The sequence below is a fragment of the Genypterus blacodes genome, unplaced genomic scaffold, assembly GCF_046128005.1.
Source record: "Genypterus blacodes isolate CSIRO-AG114 ecotype Tasmania unplaced genomic scaffold, CSIRO-AGI_Gbla_v1 ptg000027l_1, whole genome shotgun sequence".
Taxonomy (NCBI): Eukaryota; Metazoa; Chordata; class Actinopteri; order Ophidiiformes; family Ophidiidae; genus Genypterus; species Genypterus blacodes.
Window position 1 is genome coordinate 3246551 of NW_027466840.1, and position 24773 is coordinate 3271323.

Genomic DNA, 24773 nt, shown 5'->3' on the forward strand with positions numbered 1-24773 from the left:
GGACTTCATCACTGCTAGGACTGCCAATTCAGAACAGAGCAAGGTTATTCAGGCTGTGGGGATGTGATTAGTCACTACCTAGCAAACCTTCCTATAATAATGCCAATACTGATTCACCCTGTCTTCTTTCACATAATAAAAAAAATATGCTTAGATCAAGTCCTATAATAAACCCAAATGCCCGTAACTAGAAATTTCAGACAAAATCCCCTTAGCCTCACCGCACCCATTTTTCATTAAAAAATATGCTGTGCATGCTCCAAGAGTCAAAACTTTACCCAAAGAAAAATATGTGGTGCAAATAAATTATTCAGCGCTTTTACAAACACAACAGAGGTCTAGATTTCTGAGTGGGTGTGCGTTTGTGTGTGTGCCACATATTTATTAATCTTCTTTGTTCCTTGTTAAAAGAAATAGAAACTTGCTTTTATGATTCCTACCGTACATCCACGGCCTTGTCTCTGCTCTTGTCAGCTTCAAGCATTCAGACAGCCACAAGAACATTCAGTATAGTCGTAACCGCAAAAAATGCCGTTTTTGCTCTTTTGAGATTAACTCCACACAAACAATTTCATATTTGCTAAATGGTTCTTGAGCTGCGATTTTCAGGACATCACTCAGTTGGACAGCTAATGAATTGTTCTATCGATTACAAAGCCCGGGAGTCCTGGCTGGGAAATATGAAGTGTCAAGTGCTCATTAATTCTAGAGGGAAGTTGGCAAATATCATTGACTCATTCCATTACAGTCCACATATAATTGACCTTGCGGCTCATTGCCTTTCAGAATACTTTTTAGCTGGTCAAATATATTTTTCTTTAAGTTTTCCTCGAGAAACATTTTCATAGACATAGATGGATTTAACCCCTCTATTAAAGGTTTCACTGGGATGCTCTGTGTAAATGTTTGAGCGATTAAAACCTTTACGCTGGAGTGAGATGGTGACAAATGTATGGATACTTCTAATTGTTTGTAGCTAGATTAACAAAGTGTTCCTCCATAACAAGTGTTGCTGTATATGCTCAGTCATGGACAGGATTACAGAATGTCTTTCTAAGCATCAAATTACATTTTCAACAGACTGTATTCACATCCTTTTTAGATACTTCTTTAAATCATGCGACAGCCAACGCATGTCCTCAGCACATCTGTAATGTCTCTCAGGAGTGCACCTCACAACACTCACAACTGTCTTGCTACATAATGTCTGTCTTCTGGCTGATGGTGATTGCCTTTTCAGTCTGTTACTTGGATTGACATTTGCTATGAAACACATTTCACACCTTCACAGTTGAGCACTAAAGGCATTTATATGCATTAAAAGATAACCTTATCTTTAAAACTAACACCAACAACATAAGTGCAACCTTCCATCATTACCAAAGTGACATTTCTTTAATAACAAATGTATAATATTGGTGTTTTCTATTATGATAAGTTAATATCAGGAAATACAAAGCTTGAGGCAGGCAGATGCTGTACCTTACTCGGATGCAGTCTAATTCCCCTAGTTTCCATATTTCAGGTGAATCTCAAAACACTGAAAATGGGCATTGGTATCATGCAGTATTGCTTTAAAATGAATTGCCAAATGAAATACCGGTATATAGAACTTATATATAGAACTCAAACAATCATATTCACCAAAGTTATAGTTTTGGTTAATAATTGATTGTGTGTTCTCCAAATAGAACAGAACATGTTGATATACGTTGGATTCATGAGCTGTACAAACTGCACTCATGATTGGCCACTACAAATTGTAGCAGCAACAATGACACACACTATTAATTGTACAAGAAGCAGTGATATGAAAATGAATGTATAATAAGTTATAATAATCTTTGTCTTCTACTGATTGATGTTGGTGTCTTAATCCTCACAGCTTTGTTCTGTCTTTGTTTTCCAGGAGAGCTGTATATCGGTGCCGTGACAAAGAACATGTACAGCAATCTGCCCAAACTGATTGCATCCCGGGATGGGTACCAGGGCTGTCTGGCCTCTGTGGACCTGAATGGGAGACTCCCCGATCTGATTGCAGATGCCCTCCACAGGGTGGGTCAGGTGGAACGAGGCTGCGACGGTGAGTTGGGATGTCAGACAAGCACACACTCAAATAGTCTCTTATACTTCTTCAACGTGGTCGTCCAATTCCCGAAAAATCCTTTGTAAAATCAAATATGAAAGGATCACTGTTTGATGTTTTCACTGTGAGATGGTTCAGTCTGGTTGAAAAGAACTCAGGTACATTTTAATTGCAGGTCTAAACACATCAATTGACGATTTAAAGAAAGCAGTCACACAAGCTCTGAACGTCAATCTATTGATTGATCTAGAACAGGCTGTGTGTGTGGTTAAGATTAAGTAGCCAATTGATAGCTATGAATGAAGCTTACCTAATATGTCTTCAGACCAATTTGTGGTTGTAAAGTATGTATTCAATATCTATTCACCTGTTCAAGCCGTCTGAAGGTGGCATATCTTGTGAACATACTCAATGTGCAGTTCTGATTCTTTCAGTCCTGCCGCTGAGTTTTCTGAGCAATGAGCCGAGCTTCAGCATCATAACATCACCTTTGGTTTGCTGAAGATGTTCAATGTGAAACCAAATCAATGTGGAAATACACTATTTAGACATTTATACACTATTTCTTTCTGTGGCCCTATTGTACACAAGATTGCCATTTGTGCAGAATTTTCAGTAAAGGCACATGAGTACAGTAACTCACTGCTTTTTTCTGATATACAACCGTAACAACACCCATATTCCCACTGCTCTGTACATCCCCTCTATTTCCCCATAAAATCCATATGAGGGAGGTATCTCTCTTCTCTAATATTGTCTGAAGTGTGACTAATCTCAACGACACCCCCTTGTGTTTTCCCACGTACGCACGTATACGCACGCACGTATACGCACGCACATATACGCACGCACATATACTTAGTCATTCCCCTTGGTTTTTGCTGTATCTATCTTACATTTGTTATGGTTTTAGCGGTTTGCTCTGTGTTAGGCAGTTAATCCTGAGTGAAGCAGTGGTGATTTTTGCTTTCCCTCCCACATACAAACACGCTGCATGTCTCCGTGGCATACTGAGCGTCAGAGAGCACAGACTTGATTTCCCTGAAGGCCGGACTGGCTGTCTCGATGCGGCACTGATCCAGCTTTTTTTCATACTTGTTTTTCCCTCTATCCCTAACGCTGAAACTCCTGCCAGCCAGCCTTATTACCGGGCAACAGTTAAACACCACATTTACTTCGCTCCAAACATATTTTAAAACTGCATGAAGTCACCCTGTCGGTTCCTGGAGGCATCTGGAATAGATGCTAATATTAATTGAGGGATGAGGGATAGTACACCTGCGGCTGTTGCAAATCCATATATTCCCTCACTCATATTCCAAAGGCATACATCAAAAACTACTAATATCATTTCACACTAATAAAATTAATTACTGGAATATTTATTTCTCCATCTGCCCATCAGGACAGAGATTCATATTTCCTTCCTTCTATTTGCCGAGGTCCTTTCACATTACAATATCTATATCATTGATTATTAGTTACAACACCCTTTATGTATCTCAACCCTTGAGCATTTAGGCTTCAAATACCTGGGTCCACATTACATGGAGTCTTCACATAGATGCATCCACATTACATTAAGTCAACAGCCAGCACCCGTAGAGCAGGTTGGGGTTTGGTGCCTTGCTCAAGGGCACCTCAGCAGCGCCCTGGAGGCAAAATGGCAACTCTTCAGCTGCCGGTCCACATTTTTTGGTCCACAGGGGGCTCGAACCAGCTACCCTCCAGTTCCCAAGCGGAGTCCCCTATGGACCGAGCTTCTGCTGCCATGACGGAATCTGTTCTGTGATCATTTTGTGGTTTGTGGACTGGCCATACAGAGGGGTCAGAGGTGCCACCGGCCTGGTCTCTCTAGACCTCACCTCTACTGACTCAGCTGCTAATAACAACAGGGAACATAAAGGGGAGACAGAGAACAAGACTGAGGGTTTCACCACAGCTACATAAACATAACTGCTGACTCACTGTAGTTTGAGCTGAAGAGGAGTGAACCAGGAGTGCAAAAAGTACAAAAATCTATGTGTACACAGTAATATTTTGTAGCAGGATAAGTTGCAGCAGTAGAAAATAGAAGTAGTAGCATTAGTAGCCGTTGCACTGTAGCAAAGGTAAGAGTACGAGATGTTTAACCTGAAGGTGAGAATGCAATCCTATACATCTTGGTGTAAATGTATTGTGATCCATCCGAAATACCAAAAGCATAGAATCTCATATTTTGGCACCCAGGCTTCAACTCCAGGTCTTAACCCTGTAGTGCCATGATCAAGGGCAAAGCACAAGCATTTGAATTAAACCGTTTTTCAGGGGAAGGGGGGTGCCCTGAAGAAAACACACACACAACTGATGCAAATATTTTAAAACCCTATCTCTGTGTGAAGACATTCCTGGATATGTTCCTGGGTCCATGCAACGTGCCTCTCCAACTCCCACAAAGTTTGTCAAATTCAGTTCAGACATTTTTTAAGTAATCATGCCAAAAATGAATAAATACAGTGCATAAATTTAAAAAAAATCAGCAAACAGAGGTGGGTGGGTAAAAAAACCTGGCATGTTACAGAAGATACTTAAAATCCTGAAATTTTCATTTTATCATAGTTTCAAAACCAAAGGGATTTCCAAAAGCGCTCTCTCAGCCTACTCAGTTTTAAGCCAGTTGTTCATTTTAGAAGCAGGTGACAGCAGGGAGGGAGTCATGTGTTCATTTTTGGTTTTACATTGATGTTGGGCTCGTTTGCTACACTATTGTTTTCGGTGCACAACACAGCAGATGGAGTTCTATGCTTCAGAAAACACAAGGCACCTAATAATAGACTCCCAGGCTGTCATAATAAGGTAGTGTGTGATTGATCAATACTTGATGGAGGAGCAAGGAAGTGATTACATTGACTTGGTTATTAATTATGACAATGTGCCTAATTAGCTTTAGGGAACCTTAGGGAACCACCTATTAGTGAGTAATTAAATGCACCCGTGAGCATGGTAAGGAATTACTAATAGAACAATCTGAATGGCAATTAGACTGAATTCAAGAGATCATTTTGGTGGCAAAGTTCCATTTTGCCTTAGACCAGTGTTTTTTAAGGGGATATGGGGGGCTGAGAGATTCATGGTTGGGGGCACATCTGTTTATCTGTGGAGAAACAAATTATTCTGGCACTGAGCCATGTTTCTTCAGAAATGTTTGTGTTTAATTGAGTTTTTAATGAGAATTCCCACCACCAGCAAAACACTGCAGCCACCACTGGTGTTTACTTTTCTCGGCCAAAAATGGATTCTGCATAATCTTGGAGCTCTCCAGTTTTTTTCAAACCAGTTGTGTTATTTCAACTATTTCAAATGACAGACGAAAACTAATAGTGAATGTGTCACCTCTGTGTATTTGTGTTAAATAATATACAGTTAATGCCATTAAACAATATATTCCCATAGCAGGTCAGTTTATGTGGCAACGCCTGTTCGGTCAATGCTGCTTATGATTTGTTATGGAAATATAAACATTTTGAAACCTATCACCATTAATTTATCCCTCTGCATAAGTGGCTTGAATTCCACAGAGATATCACAATAGTGGAGTTTCCTAATTGACAATTTAAATGTACTTAGCCATCTATGACAGTGGGAGGCAACAACAGGAGAGAAAAACCCCTACGCTCCTGAACTCACGCACACACACATTCACCAATGAACTGGCAATGCTAAACTGACTGCCTGTGCTACCCTAATCTCCAATTCAAATATGCCCACAGTCTGTCAGATTTCAACCTTGAATAAATGTCAACTCCAATCTCAATACATTTTTAAGCAGAATTAATCAAATCACTTTCATGCTGTGGAAGAGCAGATATTTGCTTATCTTGCTTATCTCTTTGTATGAGTCCTTTCATACAGATAGGGTATAATACATATGATGTTTGTGTTTCAAGGCTTTTAAGTATAATAACAATACTCTAACAACATAATTAAGAGTAACAAAATAGGTTAATAACTATGTATGCTTTTCATTCAGAATTACATTCAGGAGTTTTTTGACCTGAACTTCATGTCACTTGTCATATAGCGTGGTCACAGATTGCATGCAAAATGACGATTAATAAAGTATCTTCAATATGTTGTGGCCAAAAAATAATAACAGCCACAATTTACAATACATCTTTTGCCTGCTGCCAGAGTGAATCAGTCTGGGTCACATGAAGCACTGTTAAAAAAAAGAAGCCCTATTGTTAGTCTGGATATAAATAAGTATGTTTATACAGCTCTCTGTAATGTGCAATGTTAATAGGTCAATGGTGGCATTCTGTAGTCAGTTATGTCCTTGATAATGACCGCTGAACGTGATAACAGTGCTCATCTGGGCAGCTAGTGTTAGCTGCTAAATCACATAGCCAAGCTAGTTGTATTGCTAAGCCAAAAGTTGCCAGGATTCTTAGCTAGCAACAAACTAACATTGCCATGAAGATATGTCAGATTTCTTCTTCTACTATTTAGCTAGGTACTAGGATTAGTATTGGGAATAAATATCATTTCTGTGAACTTAGTTTTGAAAATTGCCTTTGTTTGCACCCTTAGGACCCAGTACCACCTGTACGGAGGAGTCCTGCTACCATCAGGGGGTGTGTCTCCAGCAATGGGAGGGCTTCACCTGCGACTGCACCATGACGTCCTACGGAGGTTCATTCTGCAATGATCGTAAGTGCCATATTTCACTTGGGTGACAATCCTGTCCCATATTGGTCTGACTGTAGTTGTCTGGAGTGTCTGGTTGAGGTTAAGGTAGTGAAGGATGGAAAGGCACTGATGGCATTTTACAGCTTAAATGTCTTGCATGTTTCCTTGACTCTTGGTTAGGACTTAATACCTCATTTCAACTTGGATACAGAGTTTTTGCTACACTTTACATGCACTCCTCACGTCATTTACTGTCCTTCACACATTATTCAACTCCGAGTTCACCATGAGAGTGTCTCCTCATCTGTCGAGGCAGCGCAAGGACATTCTGACAGCAGAAACAGGACTTTAAGTCATTCAATCCTACCACGTGGTCACTCGGTGAGTGGCTGGCAACAAGGGATAAGAGAAGGACAGTCTAGAGAGAAAATGAAGTATGTATTTACACTTGTTTCACATAATTTAACTTTAGACTAAATATTGTTCTAAAGGTTGGTATGAATTCTCCCCATACCTAAGCTCAGTAGCATTGAGCTTATGTGCAATTACCATGCAGCAGTCCTCACAGACTTGATTTAAAAAGGGGGCAAAGGCTGGGTGACAGGCTAATAGACTTTTTTGCATAATTGTCTGTTTGCTCTTAAGTGGTGAGTGCTGAGTTCAGCTCTATCACCCTCTCCTGCCTTCTTTAAAAAAAAACCCAAAAACATTTCCACACTTCAGCTTTTATTGAGTTTATCTGAGGTTTTTGTGTATTGCTTCCATTTTTCTGTTGGCTGTTAGCTGTGTACTGTGTCCCAGATGAACACTAAACTCAACATTTTGCATAACTGCAGGTTGGCTAGCTGGCAAGCAAAGTTTACTTTTATTTCCTTTTCAGAGACCCACAATGAAATATAATGTACCTACCTTCTCAGATGCACCACTGTGTTAAATACTACACTTTTTAGATAAGTACGCAGGACACGCTATGTAGTATTGACACGTTTGAGAGACAGCATATGACAGTGAGGTTCTGAATAACAAGGTGCTCCTTTTGCTCTTGGATGACAAGCAACGGGAAGGTGATAACAGCTGCAATGTTGGCATAAGACCTATGCCCAGATAAGGGGAGTGATCGATTTCTCTTCGAGAGATGACAGCAGATGATGGAGGGGAGAGGTCTGTGTAAGTGATGTCTGGAGATAGGAGGAGAGTGTGGCACTATACTGCTAGAGAGCATGTGTTTGTTCTATGGATGTGCATGTCAAGTGAAGGAGAGGACCTCACCAGCAGCCTGATCATTTTTTTATGAATGAACATCCATTTCAGCAACAATGTCTCACACATTTCCAGAGAGAATATCAAGACTGATATAACCTTTCCGTCTTCATCACATCTCTGCGTGACAGACAACCATTAATGAATGACTTCACAAGTTGCCCACCAAGTAAAATCACCGTAGCAGTTGACAGCATAATATCTTACAACCATCCCATCAGTCATCTACGCAGAAACTGTAGAGAGGCCATTATAGATGATAGCCTTTATTAATATGCTCACAAAGAAGGCATCACAAATAAATCTAGTATTTCATTATTCTACATTTCTTATTCTTATTCTATTTCTTTAACATTTTTCATTATCATGGTTCTACTACAATATCATATGCTGCTGGTTTAAATCCTCTTCCTGTACTATTTGTCTTCTTGCAATGTTCTAAATGAGGGGTTCCCGATGCAATAACTCATCCATAACATATTTCTGAGTTACAATTCGCTAAATTAAAGTCAGAAATGGAAATGCTTTTGTAGAAGCTGGAATTATTCTATATATACTGTGTGTATAAAGTTGTTCAGTGTGTTATGACAGTATACCAGCCCCTTTCAGAGACTGCACGCATTGCAGTTTCTTTTGCAGTGCTCCCTTTCCTTCCCCACAGCAGCTCCACATCTTTGGACCTGTCTTTCTGTCTATATTTCCACGAGCTTTGACAGGAAAAAAGTTTTCATCTCTTGACCTTGAGAGGACTGCTCAGAATCAAACTTTTGACTCCTTCTCTTTGCCTTCTTCATCTCGTCTCTACGCTCCCAGTCTATTTTTTTTGTATGAAACACATGCTTGAGGCCTGGAGACCTTGCATAGTCTATGTTTTTGCAAGGGACGCGTTACACAAAGCCCTGTTGATAGTGCTGCGCTCTCTTGCGCTACTGTGCGAAATAGTTTTCTCTCGGCCTCTGCCATGTGCCCTTGATTTGCCTCTTGTCTAGCTTTGAAATTGATTCCAGGTTATCTGAGGTTTCAAGTTTTCCATGCAGTTTATTTTTCTTGTAGAAAATATCTCTCTTCAACGAAGAATGAGGAACTTGAGCTGGATGATTACCATTTCATACTCAGGACAAAGAAATGTAGATTATTAAGTCCCCTACTACAATTGGTGTAAGAAGGTGAAAAGGTTAAAGGTTCATACATTTAAGTTTAACCATCCAAGTCTTTTTTATCTTAAATTAAATGAACTTAAATATGATCACGTTTAGTCATACAACAACTACCACGAACATCAGATCATTGAGCTTGTAGTTATTTCAATTGAAAATATTCTTAATTTAGTTTGAAGGCATTCACAAACAGAGGGAAAGTCTGCTCTGCTGATGTAAATGTTGCATATGAAATACACTTCAAATCCGGTTGCTGACAGAATTGACAAACAGGAAAATGTGTACTTGGACCTAAAAAGCAACATGTTTATGTAACAAAAAGCCGTCTGTGCAAGATTTGATTTTGAAATTCAACTATGCATTTTCTCATCTCCCCCATTCCCTGCTGAAGGGAGCTATTTTTGAAAGAGCCTACATGGCCTCAATTGGAAACAGTCATGTTTTACCTGTTTCCATCTGAATGTCTCACAGTGCAGATTTCCCCACTTCTGCTGCAGGCTTCGTTTTACATCAATATTGCTTATCTATGAGTGTCCACCTGACATGGCTGATAAGGAAAGACACTGCTGAGGAAGCACATCAGTCTTATTGACAGTGGGCTTATATTGAACTGGAGCACCACAGCCCAGGGGTTTGTACTGTTGCTTTACACCTGCGGGGAATGAAAATACACATGCTACTTACGTTTGGTCCCAGTCTGCTGAGCAATGTAACAATTCAAACTGTGGCTGGTGGGTATGTTTACATATCTGAAGGAATTCTCACGCTGCTATCCTGGTGGAGTGGCTCCCATTGTGTTGGATAGTTGTTGTTTGTACCTCTTCAGTGACCCCTCCTGTCTGTCACTCTGCTCTCCAGACAGGCAGGCAGGGTAAAGGCGGCTAATACATTTGCATCAACAGTATTTTGTATTGAAAACACACAACCTCCTTTCAATCAGTCCTATGCTAGAATCCCTATTTGTAGCAGCATCTTATGTTTATTAGCTGTAATATTTGAAAACAAAATTTGGTTGGTGCTCGGGGTTGTTCACATACTGTACAAATCTGGACATGCACAAAAAATACCTTTACAAAAAAACAAATAAAAAAAGAGCTGTTATGTATACCTCTTATACACACACACCCCAGAGATCATTTGTTATTCAGCAGCAGCCTGCAGTGATTGACTGGTCCATTTGTCTCTGCGTAGCGTATAAGTGGGCACTTGATATTCTGCCTTATTCATCTGGAACCAACTCAGACAGAGATGCTGTGTAAGCGTGTGCAGTGTGAGGGCTTTCTTCCCCCTTGGTCGCTCCTGTTCTGTGTACAAGTGCAAGCAGGAGAGAACAAGAAGGCTGCCTTCACCGGGTGTTTGCAAAATACATGCATGTGTACCATGAATCCAGCTGCTGGTGCATGTGGCTGTCAGGCATACTAATTGAGCGATGAGTGCCAGCCTGTTTGCAGCACTGCTGATTTCAATCTTCCTCTGGCCCCAATCGCTCATCTCTCCATCACCACTCCCATTTAGAGCCTTCTTTCTTTTTCTCCACTCCTCTCAATTTATCTCTCTGTTTCAATCACAATCCCCATTGACTGATGATGCTTGATAAGCTTGATGGTCTGCAACAGGCACTGGTCCCCCCCTGTACACTTCTTCTTTTATACCTTACAATCTGACTACTGAAATGCATTCAGCCTCACCCTCGCTAGCTGGTCACCTCACAGAGAATCATTTGCTTGCTATGTTAGTTGAAACTCAGGAAATCCAAGCAAAAAAGGTACAAAAAAGGTTTTAGGCACATGTTCTCTCTATGTTCTCCTGGCTGCTGCTGTAATTGTTTTGTTCTTTACTCCTCCCACATTTTTCCAAGGTTTCCATCTTCTTTCAGCCCTAAAGAGCTGCTGTCCGGAACCTTGCAATTAACTACCACATCATTAGGCCGGAAACACAGCGTGAATCTTAAATAACTACTTGGCTCTGCTTTTTAAATGCACATATACACGCTATCTATACCGCTCCACTGCATTCTCGAAAAGAATTGGACACCTCCTGCAACATAATGAGAGGAACAACATAATGAGAGGAACAGAGGAAAGGGTGGAAAGACGTGATCAGGAATGACAAATGCAATTGTTTTGGGGCATGCAAAGGCAATTTTGGAGCGCTTAGCCCATAGGACTTTGAAAGTCAGCATGTCAAGAGCTTGAAAGGGATTGGATGAGGCCATATGGGCACATTTTGTGGTTTATGGCAAGTAATAGATTGTCTCGCGGTATGGGTTAGGGGAGGACAATACTGTTGATGGCTGGAAAATGTAAAAAATACGTCATTTTTTCTCACACTGTGCACATGGAGAAAATTGTATTGACTATGAAAAAGCTGCATCTGCGTCTCCTGGGGGATTTGCATCTTCTGTCACCTATGTTGTTTTAAGAACAGCTATGTGACTCTCTCAGATACTTCTCAAAAACCCACCACACGTGGGATTTCAGTCATGTCTTTGTTTTGGAAATTGTCTGTTTGTCTCTGAGCCAGGCATCTTGGCAGGTAATCCAGATATCTGTCTCCTTCTTTGAGGTAAAAATACCTAAATAATCAATTGTACATTTAATTGTCATGCACCAGTCTAGACATGGACCCGTTAGGATGAGCTTTTAAGCCAGGAATTTGGGTAAAGGACAATTAATGCAGCTTGGTAATTACTTGCAGACTGCTGTATGTGTGTCCGGGTGTACAGAGAATCAAAAATATGAATAAATAAAGGCTGAGGCTTTGCAAGTAGCGCCACCACACATCTGACTAGTGTCAGTATTCTGGGCATGATTGGATTTGGTGGTGCAAAGTAAACGCTCTCGCAAATACCGTGCACAGCGTCTCCAATCAAAACAGCATAAACATGACTGTGAGACAGATATTTATTTTGCTTTGTGTGTGTGTGTGTATGTGATGTATTTTGAATGGTACCCCACCGCCTGCACCGACCCAGCCAGTAGTTGCAGGCAAGCGCTAAAAGGTTTTCAACTATCTCATCTTCTTGCCATTTTTATTTGCTCTGACTCATGTTTAAACATTAAGCACGTCTCATACAATAACATGTACAAACCCGTTTCGTCTAAACGGGCCATTACCCTGAACTATAGTTAGAGTTAAGGATATAGATCTTTCCACATTGAAGAAAATATTATTATTATTGTTGTTGTTGTTGTATATTTTATCTTGGTCAGAAGAGTCCCTGCTTGTGGAGCCAAAAGAGTATTTTATTTATCTTGTTTTGTACATGCAGTTCAGTTTTCACATTGCCTTGTGATAGTTCTGGTCCTAATTCAACTGGTGGTTTCTTCAGAAAGCCTGTGCTGTTAGATTCTATCACTATGGCATCGTTGCTGACTTAGTATACATTGGTTAATTTGCAAATCATTATTGCAAATTGCAACCATCACAATAGTGTAGAAAGGCTGTCAAGAAGAAAAGAACAGCTATTAAGCCAATTTAGCCACTGTTAAGAGTGCTATTTGCGAAGAATATGGGTGTTACATATAAACCTGTGATTTTATACAGAAAGTACTTTAAGTTGTCAGGACCCAGCTTGTAGCGAAAGAGAAATGTTGTCAGTCAACTTCCCTTTTAGGAAGAAACATCTGGCAGAACCGGGCCCTAGGTGGGCGGCCATCTGCCTTGACCGGTTGGGTATAGAGAGAGAGAGAGAGAGAGACACACACACAGAAGCACAGAAACAATAACAATGGTACAAGTAAGTGCAAGGATGAATGCGCTCACAAAATACATTAAATGTGGTATAATAGTGGCCACACATGTTATTAGGTGGGAGGACATATTGAAAAACTGCAATGTCAGAAATTCCCTTACATTCTCTCTCTCTTCTGCTTGATTTCCACCCTCAACACACACACACACACACCTACAAACATACAAGAAGTTCTGCAGAGAATGTCAATGTTCTCCTAGGGCATCAACATGGACAGAGACCTTTACTCAAGCTGACATGGTAGATCATCAGGAGGGACCCACACACACACGTGCCCACACACAAACCCACACCTCACCGGCTTTTATCCCCGTGGGGGCTGAGCAGTTGATAAGTTGAGCTGACAGAGTCTCCTCTTCACCTTGTCTTCCCTTTTATGCCCTGCCCTTGTCCTCGGCTCCTCTTCCTATCTTTTCCTTTATTCTTGATATAAAACTCCCATGATTGTGGTCTTCACCGTCATTACTCCAGCTGCTCCCTGCAGGCTTAGGGGATTCACAGGTCTTCGCCAGCTGTGCCTTCCCTCGGGGCAACATTTGAACAAAGCCGGAAAAAAATGTTGTTTTCATCAAAGCGTGTGCTCAAAGCAAGTCATTTCAATTTCATCCAGCGCTGTTGTTGATTTCATTGTGTTAAAATTAAGAGAATTACAGAAAATGTGTCCTGTGCAGGTGGTGATAACATTTGTATTACATATTAAGCCACTTTCTTTCATCTCTTGTTTTTAATTTACGTATTTCTTATTCTAGCACTGTAACGGCTGTGAAACTACACTTTTTTTTTTTTACATGGTGTGTCATCATGCCGTTCCTCCCATAACCAGCCTCCTTTGCAATCCGACACAATAGATTCATGTTTCAGTCACATCAAGTGAAACAATGGCACATGCAATAGCCAGCACCTCCTCCTGTTCATAATTGGTCACAAGGATCTTAGTAATTAAATGTCCAACACCATGTAAAATGGCCACTAATTAAAGGCTAATGGAAGTGATCCATGTTCCACGTGTCATTAATCAATTTCTTATTAAAATGTCATTAATGTGTTACAATATAAACCAATAGTGTCTGTGTGACCGTGTGTGAGTGTGTGTACGTATTGAGGCTTTGCGTGTATTTATGAACAGAATCTAGCAGCATCTGTGGGCGGTCTGCCCAAACTCAGCTTGCACAGATGAATTATATTTTATTTTACCCCTTGCGCAAATAAAACCAACCTTGCATCCTTTGCTCTGTCAGTAGATTAGTAAAAGAATTTCTCCAGAGGTTTGGAATGAGGTGGCTAGCGAGCTGATAAATGATGTCGACCAAAGACTCTGATAAATCAGTATTATCTCTCACTCCCTTCCCGAAAGAATTAATATACATGGAGATGCATTTTCTGCTCCGACCCAAAACATTTCCCCCTCCCTCACAGCCCAGTGAAGAAGTCTAAAGTACAATGTTCCCACTGTGAGGTATCCAGAGATTCATGATAGCATTTTATTGATATTTGGTCTAACATGGATGCCAAGGGGGCAATGGAAAAAACTAACCCTTTGGTGATTGACTGAACGAAAATATCTGCACATGGTGTATTTGCATGCATTTGTGCCTGCGTTTGTTACGGCTGCTATTTTGGGATTTCCTGCGTAGGGACCGCTTTATTTCACTGACTTTGACATCCATCTTCAGGTGTCTGACTCATGGATGAATTGAATACAGAGTAGAGCGACTGAGGGAAGGAGGATGCACATGGAGACAAGGGTAGAGAGAGAGAGAGATGGCACTTCTTTGAAAGCCTTCTTTCTTAGCTGTCGAGGGGAAGTTTCTGACTAAGTTAAAATGTAAAATCAAGCCTGCATTCGTGTTCCGTGGTAAAACTCCCATTGCCATCTGACACAAGAGGAGCTTGATGTTTTTCAAGCTTTATGCCATTTTATTTATTTAAATGGGACTTTTAGACCAACGTTGTGAGACATCGTCCACAAGATGGGATGTTTGATGCTTCCTGAGGAAATGCAGATTAATAATTTACACATGATGCACCATGCAAACTACGTCACTTTACAAAACCTCATTTTCAACAGATTACACAAAAAATATAAATCTTATCATCCATCTCATATTTTCTTGAGGCTCCACTTTGTGAGTTTGTGTGCAGATTTTAACCAATGAGACTAGGTGTCACATTAAGAACTGCATGGCACGCACGGACGCACGCACGGACTAACCCACAGTGTTTTTGAGGAGTGAGGGGGATTGATTGAGGGCAGCATTATGAACCTGACAGAGTAGACAAGTGTCCTTCAGCAGAAGACAAAGCACATGAGCCCTAGCGAGGACTGTCCACTTCTGTCTGAATTCTTATTGAGCCTTATCTATAAATGGTAAAATTGTGAACACAGATTTCACCAAACGTGTTATCCATGTCCTGTCAGAGTATCATGGAGATTTTTAATCATGCTTGCAATACTGAGAAAGTCTCTGCCTGAGCTTCCTGATTCATCTCAGTGAATCATCTTGTTGCTGAATACCGGGCACTGCATCCTAATCTGTATGATAGATCACTGACTAAAGAGGAGCTATTCTGTGGTTTCTAAAAGGGTTTTGTTGCTTTGCTGGTCAGAGGTAACTTCCTCCCTGCTCCCCTGTCTGCATCGTGGCACTCCCTGTATTACTCACGGTGAGGCAATTTTAGTGACCCCAGCAGCTCAGGTTAAGTTTAGGATTTTCTCGTTAATTTTTCCTCGTCTTCCTAGAGCTATTTTAGTTGACTTGACTTGACTGACTTGCAGTCAGCTGGTGTGTATTGGCAGGGACTACAACAGTCCTTCTGTAAGCAAAGCTCTAAGGGAAATGAGGGGGGAATGGAGACTGTGGAGCACACATACTGTTTACACAACCAACACCCATCTGAAACCAATCCATTTAAATCCAGATCTGGATTGCCACCAACATTTAATGATCCCGGTTCATGCTCAACCTGTTTGGGCATGAACCGAGTTTCTTGACAGTTTCAGACAAAAAAACACCTGCCCCAGTGGAGGCGCTCATCTTTCCTCACTCCTCCTAAGGGTGCTGACTAAGCAACCAAAAAATAACCCAATATTGCCTGCCTGTGACAGTGACAGTGCCTCTCCCAAGGGAATACTAATAAATGAAATTATGTGTTCGACTGTGTTGCATTTGTGGAGCCTTGTCAAACTGTTTATGTTAAGAGCTTTAGACTTACCACCTCTGTATGAGCTTGTCCTTCTGGAATCTGGAATATGAGAGCCTTTTTCTCTTTTCTTTCACCTCCAGCAAAGGTTGAATTAAACGAATAGCATCAGATGTTTCACTCGTATTCGAACGCTGTAAGACGAGAAGCTTTAGCCTCTTCTAATTTATTCCACCCCGCTTCCACACAACACACCACACCATGGATTCTTGTAGTTTAATTAAGCCGGCCTAATTCCTCTTCTCACCTCTTTGTCTGTTTGTCTCCCTGCCAGTAGCGCTCATTGTCACTCTCCCCTGACTCTCTCTTTTATTCCTATTTCCAAATGTTCTGTACATTCAGTGCTCAGGCAGTTCTCCAGAGTATCACTAAATCTTACTCTATAAAAATGATGTGTACTTACATTGAATCAAATCATACATCTTCAACTGTCTGTCACTAAAAACAAATGCCTGACAGCTCTCCACTCGTAGTAAAACATGCAGTTGCAGACTAATAACTGGAAACTTAAACACAAAATATTTTCTTTATCGCCGGCGGCCCAGGATGGAGGCGTGTGAATGTGGTGTTGAGTGAAGAAACCGATTCTACCCGTCACTAGCTAAGAGTCACAATTGCTTTGTCTCCTTATGCACCTAGTCCAGATGTTTTATCTTTCTTTTTCTTTTCTAGCCCTCTCTGTGTGTAAAAACCCATCATCATGTCAAATGCTTTCTTCAATAAAAACGTTCAAGAAAAAAAAAACATGCATTTGCCCTTTGGATAATTCAGGTTTTATTCTTCTGTTTATTCTTATGGCAAATCATAAAACTCGATACGATGTTGCTCAATACAAAATATCTCCCCTCTTTCCCTCAATGATTTTTTGTTTATGGCGAACTTGACATTCCAATAGAAAGCGTCATGCTCCTAATTTGGCCCATCTTCCCTCCTTGGTGTGGATGAAGTATGCTTGAGTAGTCTGCATACAGGCATTAAGTGTGTGTCGATCTAAAAGCCTATCAATTCAAGTCTCCCTGCAAATATGAACACATGTCCAAAACACACACATGCAAACACACAGACTCGCACGCGTATTGCCTCCCTATTTTGTTTCGTTCCACTCCCTGAAGAGGACTCTTATCGACATTGAAGTAGCACAGCTTTGCTAATCAATCTGCTGATCAATCCTTCCTGTCTCTGTTTCTCTGTCTCTTGCTATCTCTGCCTCATCTTCAACTGGAATACTGCTCATCTGAGTTTATATCCAGAAACCACAAAAAAGCCCTCTTCAAACTTATTTGGTTTCATTGAAATCAGTTATCCAGTATCTAGTCTAGCTGACCAGGCGTGGGAGGTCTTCTACATATGATTGCACAGCAGATTACTCAAATGTGCGAGGCAGGCGGACACTAGCGCAACACTGATTTGCACAGCTAGGCACCGTCAGCTTCACTGTAATGTGCTGCGAGGAGAGGGCAAAGGGTTTTATAAAACCATTTAAGTCGAGCCAGATCGAATACAGCAGTCATGCTTTCCAGCTTAACATTAGTCTATGAAATCTGAAGCCCTAAAGCTTCAACCACATACACTGCACACACACATATATATACAGTTTGGGAGGAAGATGAGAGAACACCCTGGTTTTATACATATGCAAATCTATTTGTTTTAATTTGTGACTCGCATTCACTGATGTATTGAAATCCCTTTTTGATTGGATGAAATCCATGATGAATGTGTGATGGGCTGTGGACTGACTCATCATGTGAATGCCAAATTTGTATTAATATTTTGTAGCTTAAAATGTGTGTGTACTGCAGAATTACAGAAGGCCGTTGTTTTCATCACAGCTATGAATGCCAGGGTAGAAACTAAATTTGAAATGTCATTAAAAATACTTCATTCACACAGCAGCGAGCTAATATCATGGTTGTTAATATGACACAGACAGAAATGTTTTAGTTTTGATCTCTCTCTCTCACTCTCAAACCTACTTTATTTGTTTTTGATTCACCAATAACATCCATTCACTCTTGCTTACTGCCCTGATTGTCCATGGACTGGTTCTTATTATCTCAGTATGAAGGATCTTAGGATGCAGGCAAACTAAATGTAGACCCTTCAAAAGTTAATATGGTATAAAAGAGCAACCAGAAGCTTTATTTATACAGTGCTTAATCATGACAAAGGTTATCTCAAGGCAGTGTACATACAGAGCATTTAAACAAACCGAGCATTACCCAATGAGCAAGCACTTTGGCGACAAAAGTCCCCTTTAACTGGAAGAAACCTCAGCCAGAACCGGGCCCTAGGTGGGTAACTATCAACCTCGACTGATTGGGTTGAGAGAGTAAGGGAGAGGAGAGAGAGATTAAGAGGCTCAGCAATAACAATGATAATAGTAATGTAGAATAGAGGTAGAGACAATGAGAGTTTGGTGAGTTCTGAAATTGATTGGTCTTTGATTGGCCTCCATCCTACAATCAATACTTAATTTTCATATTTCGACACAAAACCAAACTAATGGGTTGAATGAACTGGACTTTGGACTCTGGAGACAAACCTGCCAACCAAAAATAACTTGAACACACATGTTAACAGTAAGAATGAATGAAGAGAGAGAAAAGAATGAAGAGTAGAAGTATTGGAGAGCAGTGGTGTGGTCCTATTCAACTACCTCACACTTCCACCCACACTCATCATCAGGGACATTTTGGGCTGTCAAGGACCATAAAATAACTTTTATCTTTTGATGTCGGCCCTAGCTGCCGTGATAAAATATTAAAATGGTTTTCATCTCACAGTGCAGTCACCATTCTTCACACATTCTGCTGCCAGATAAAAGGATGACCCCCATGTTGCTGCTAGACTTCACCTCACCCTTTCTCATCAAGTACTCTCCCTTTGTATTCACTGTTCTTTCTTCTTGTCTGTCACTCACCTTGTCTTGTTGGTTGTTCTTGGTCCCGCCTCACATGTTTATAGGCCGAAAGCCTGAACTAAAGAGTGAGAAAATACGAATAACAGATAAATGAGCCATGACAGTGCCATTGGAAATTCCAGTAAGTAGTCTGTTTTGCATAGGATGGCTTATAAGTGTATGACACTTCACACAAGAACTTAAGTGGGTGGTGGATGATCTGACCACAAGTAGTTGTCTGCTTAATTGATTTTGAAGAGCTGTCACCTTTTTCATATCTCTAACCTGTCTTCTCCACATCACACTCTCTCTTTCTCTCTCCACCATCATCGACATCCTTCTCTGGTACGGCAGTGATTCAACACAGCGGCGATTACTGACTGATGAGTGACTTGCTCGTCACTCATCAGCTAGTATTCCTCAATAATGCTAACCAACATTGTTCCAGTGATTGATACACATACAGCTGCTTTTTTTGAAACTGTTAAATGCAAATTAAATGTCAAATCACATTTACATCAGTTCAGATTGTATAACCCACACATCGTCTTCGTTAGGGGAAACGTACGCTGCAAACTTTGTCGATCACTTCGCTTATCAGGAGCGTTATTTATATAGTCCCTTTGATTGTCTCCATCACTTCACATTAGATGTTGGAACTCTGTGAAAGTGACAGCTTGAGCAGCATTTAGTGTGCGGCTCCGCACCAATAACGTATCACCACTATTTTGATAATCATGTTGGCTGATGTCATTGAGATTTTTGAGCAACTGCAAAATCTTATCTTCGCAGACATTTTGAGACATTAAGATGTTACAGAAGATCACAAGTTTCCTGTTCTTTCCCTTGAAACAGATTATTAAAAGGGGACATAGAATGTGTATAGTGATATAATGGTGAGTATTTTTAAAATTGCAAAGCTTGAGGTTGACATCAATGAGAATTACATCCAGTAAGACATAACTTGTTAATGTGAACGTCCCTGGTTGAACACAACCCAAGTACGTGGCAGCCTATGTATGTGACTCATTGAGCAAAACAGTGCTGCAGCAAGGGAGGGTGGAAATGTGTTTAGGATTGCTGAAGCATTAAGAATTTGATTACGTCACAACATTCAAAGTATTCCCTTCCTCGTGGATTATACTGTATGTTGAAATGAAGAGTCAAAGAAGGTTGCGCTTCAAAACATTAGAATAAATTATGAAAAAATAAGAAGACAAGGAAAGACACAAAGAAGTACTTGTTAGATACTCTTTAGAGGAGGAGAAGAAATGGGATTTAAGCCTTGCATTTGAAAGCAAGTGGGAGCAGTAGATAAACAGAGTGAGAATGAATGATGAAAGAGTAGGAGGATGGATGAGCAGGGCACCCACAGACACACGAACCTTGTGTATTCAGAGGGGTGATATCAAGCAGATCAAGCCTAACTTCACCTATTTCTTTTACTTCCTTCTCTCCCTACTCTGATCCGCATCTTCCCTCTCTCATACCTACTTCCTTAGTTTGTTGTCCCCGCTGTATCTCTTATCCTTTTCCTCGCTATTTCAGCTCCCCTTTCTCTCTCCTCTGCCTGAGCTTGTAGACAGAAAAGCAGGATGGGAGAAGATGAGGGCGTAGAGGAGGGCAAGTTCAGCGCAGGGCAAGAGTTTGTCTATGTATGCACCATTCTCAAAATGAATTCAGTATCTGAACTTCATGCATTTATGAAGAAGCTGTGTGTTCACCCACTCCAGAGTGTGAGACAAGATGGAAGAATGAACACAGATAGGTTACATCTGTGTGTTTGTGTGTGTGTGTGAGAGAGTGAAGCATCTAAAAGTAGTAAATACATACAGTAATGAAGAAGACATAATATCTACAATCTCAAGTCTTAGGAGATGAGACACAGATGAAGGAGGGAGAGAGAATTAGCGAGAGAGAGAGAGACAGCACAGCAACAATCATGATTACACAAGTATAAATATGACTAATGATATTAATACTTATAGCTGTGAGACACTTTCCTAAATGGCTTTATTTGTGCACAAGAATCAGCTCCAGAGGGAATTAGATGGCAGCAGGATGAGCAGGCTTAACTAGCAAACAGGTAGTTAATTATAAATAATGGGGCTAAATGACTGTTACTCACTGCTGGGCAGTACAGGTCCATGCATATTTTTGTAAGTTTGCCAGCATGCTTTTGTTCATCCATTCACCAGGGGAATAATTAACTAAGAGAAAAGAAATGAGAGGGACAAGGAGAAAAACAGGAGAGCGATGATGGTGCTATGGAGGAAATGGGTATGTAGACAGCATGTGCAGAGGATGAATTACATAATTAACTAAAAGTAGCCATATCGATTGAGCAGATCCTGTGATAGGATTGTTAGGGAATGTTCTGGGAGCACACATCGCCCCGGGCAAGCGTAACAGATAGCAAGGGCAAAGGCCAATGATAATGAGCGTCTGCAAATGGGAACTGCTACTTCGTTATCTTTTCACAACAGCACAGACACACAAATATTAAGCATTAACACACACAATTGCAAATGTGGTCACAACAGGCACGAGCCGTGACAAACACGCAGCCACGGAAACACAATCTACATTCTCGTGAAAGCATTCTTACCAGAAATACAGAGATGCACGCGAAACAGACCCAATGACTTCCATTTTTGGCACTGCAGGCTATTGAAGCCAAGATAACATTATGTTTGCAACCAGGGAGTGAAAGTAGAGAGAAGGAGAGAGAGAGAGACAACTAGACATGTCGTCAGTTCATGGCATGGCACACTATCTATGTGGGAAATGTCATGTGACAGAGCAGAACACGTCAAATGGAGAGCTCGAAATGTGCATGGATGCTAGAATGAAAGCAAAAAGCAAAAGAATCTGGTTCTGGATGATACATTTTTTCCGTCTCCCACATGCAGTCCTGCTCACACACACATGCACATGCTTCTTCTGTCCTGTGACTCAATCTTTCAGCTCGTCTTTGTTGAATTCATCAACATAATCCTTCTGTCTTTGCTTGTTCAATAGAGAAATAGGAAAAACTAAGACGGGGGAGAGAGAGTTCAGAGCAGCGGGAGAAATAGAAAAATAGGTGGAATGAGACAGAGACATTAAAATGCATGGAGGTCTTTACCTGTTCTGATAAAGCGCCCAATACACCGCCATCATATCTCATCAAGTAGTCATTGCTGCAGAGGGATGGAAGCGTCATCAAGGCACTTTATTTGAGCAAGGTATGTGTTTGTGTGCGAACCGACCTTGCCGCAGCCCTTCCTCCATGTCCTTACGTCTCATGTTGTCACATTTCGATCGGCACTAATGGCAGAAAGCGCAGATGTTGACACTGAACACACATCGACCCCTTCATGATTTTACAATCTTCTTGTACCTTGCTACATGCGCTCACATGTTTCCACATTGTCCCCATCCCTTTGTATTGCTTTTCTTGGCCTCATTGCTCGCTGTGTACACTTACCTGCCTTGAATTCTAAAGCGACATGATGGGGGTCACATCCATAACAGAACCTATTTAATCCTCATCAGTTACTTGCCTTTCCAATTTGTGATAAACGCCACAGGGAAGATTAATTTCCTGTAAAAGAAAATGTCATTATCATGTTATTATCTGAAAATACTTTAAATACCTTTCTAAATGCTGAAATTTCCAACATTTTTGAATGAAACTTCTATTTGTGGTTGTGAGGTATATTATCGACCACTGGATAGAACAGGTGGAGGTTCGATGTCGAAAGAGGAAAATAAACAGAAAAGGGTTGTCAATATTTGCCCACGGCTGACAAATGTCAAAGATGTTATGTATTGAGAGACACTACTTGCTCTATTCTTAGACTTAGACGAACTCTATTGTTATTCAAGCTATACGTATAGTGTACATTCGAACAAAATCATGTTGCAATTGGCTCACCGGATAGTTACATTTACAGCAGTCTGTAAATCAGTACAACAGGATGTTAGCAGAAAGGGAATGCTATGCTACCTATAGATTGCAGTGAATCAATTACATTATTGCACTTATAATAAATCTAAATATAAGATATAAAAATATAATATGGAAAATGAAAGTATTGCACATATAATAATATTTAAATGTCCAGAAAAGTCTTAGGGGATGGGTTGCTGGGACATGAGATGGGTATTTGTCCTCGTGACAGTTTGATGTGTGTGTGTGGGTGGGAAGGGGGTTATTTTGAGTTTAACAGGCTGATGGCTTGGGGGAAGAAGCTGTTAAAGAATCTGGCTACTCTGCTAACCTGATGCTGCTAACCCCCTTGCCAGAGGGTAGCAGGGAGAACAGTCCATGGTGAGGGTGGGTGGGGTCGTTCCTGATGTTCTGGGTCCTGGTCAGGCAGCGTGTGTCTGCAATGTCTCTGATGGAGGGAAGAGAAGCCCAGATGATCTTCTTTGCTGTCCTCACCACTCCCTGCAGATGTTTCCAGTCTGAGGCATTGCAGTCTCCAAAGCAGATAGAGATGCAGCTGGTTAGCAAGCTCTCTATGGTGCCTCTGTAGAACATGGAGAGGATGGGAGGGGCGAGCTGTGCTCCTCTCTTGCGGCGTAGAAAGTGCAGACACTGCTGTGCTTTTTTCACCAGGGACGTGGTGTTGAGGGACCAGGTCAGTCTGTCTGTGATATGCATCCCCAGAAACTTGGCACGATATACCACATTCATGGTAGGGTTCCTTAAAGATCGATCCAGTATAGCCCTATACAGTTTGTGAGGAGAATGTGTAAATACAGAGTTCAATGAGAACTTAATTCCAAACTGTAAATGTGAGCTTATTATTCGGGAGGTGTCAATACTTGCCTCAGGTTTGACGACCAGTGTTGACATTAATTTGAGATTCAGGTCTTGCCAAGACTTGATTCACTTGAGCTGTGTGAGTGTGAGTGGAGAGTCAATCGAGAAATGAAAAAGACACCTCAGGAAACATTCCACACTCCATTCTTCTTTCTCCAAGGAAAATCTATGAAATGTGAAAGCTTTCCATTGGTTAGCTGGTGAGATGAAGCATAAATGGCTCTCAATCATATCCTGAGAAATGATGCATTTAGTGGAGCTTTAGTGGTGAAATTTAGAGGTTAAGATAGATCAGAATGTAAGCAATATATCTTTGATCACCAGCTTATATAACCACTTCCCTCTGGGCTGTGGAGTAGACTCCTCTACATAATTCCACTTTACTCTTTTCATTCATTACACTTTGTATACATTGCGTATATGGTTGCATATCTGTTAAACATGCACAGCTGGTATTACTTTGACAGGCAAAAATAATCACCTCAGCCACTGCAGTTCACACTCCATCCAGGCAGGACTTTACCCTTGATCTCCTCATCAGCTGAGAGAGTTTCTTTACTGATGGTTGTATCTACTTCTACACAGATTTGTCAGCAAAATCCCTTCCTTTCAGAAACCTTTCACGGCTGGATTAGGCCAAATCGGTCTATATGGCAGATATCTTTGGCATCATTTGGTCTCAACTGAAATGGTTGAGGAATTCCTGGTGAAGCTCATGAGCAAAGCAACATCTAGACTGACAGTAGGAAAGAAACCAAAAGTTTAAAGGCCAATGTTGGGGCAATGTTCCTGACAATGACATTTTAACTCAGTAAATAAGACCGATAATTATCTGCCTTATCTGCAGCAGGTGTTTGCCCTTTTCTCACAGCAACCAAGCATGTGTGAATATGGATCCAATTTCAACTGAACACAAATACGAGGGGGGTGCG

At 40.9% G+C, this 24773-nt stretch overlaps 1 protein-coding gene across 2 annotated transcripts in view; it reads left to right on the forward strand.

Annotated features, from left to right (window-relative positions):
* Nucleotides 1-24773, forward strand: part of nrxn2b (neurexin 2b) — a 372419-nt gene that overhangs the window by 195426 nt on the left and 152220 nt on the right. For both annotated transcript variants that reach the window (XM_076143906.1, XM_076143905.1), the window contains 2 exons: nucleotides 1910-2083; nucleotides 6656-6775. In XM_076143906.1, coding sequence (XP_076000021.1) covers nucleotides 1910-2083; nucleotides 6656-6775 — 294 coding nt within the window. The remainder of the gene's footprint in view (nucleotides 1-1909; nucleotides 2084-6655; nucleotides 6776-24773) is intronic.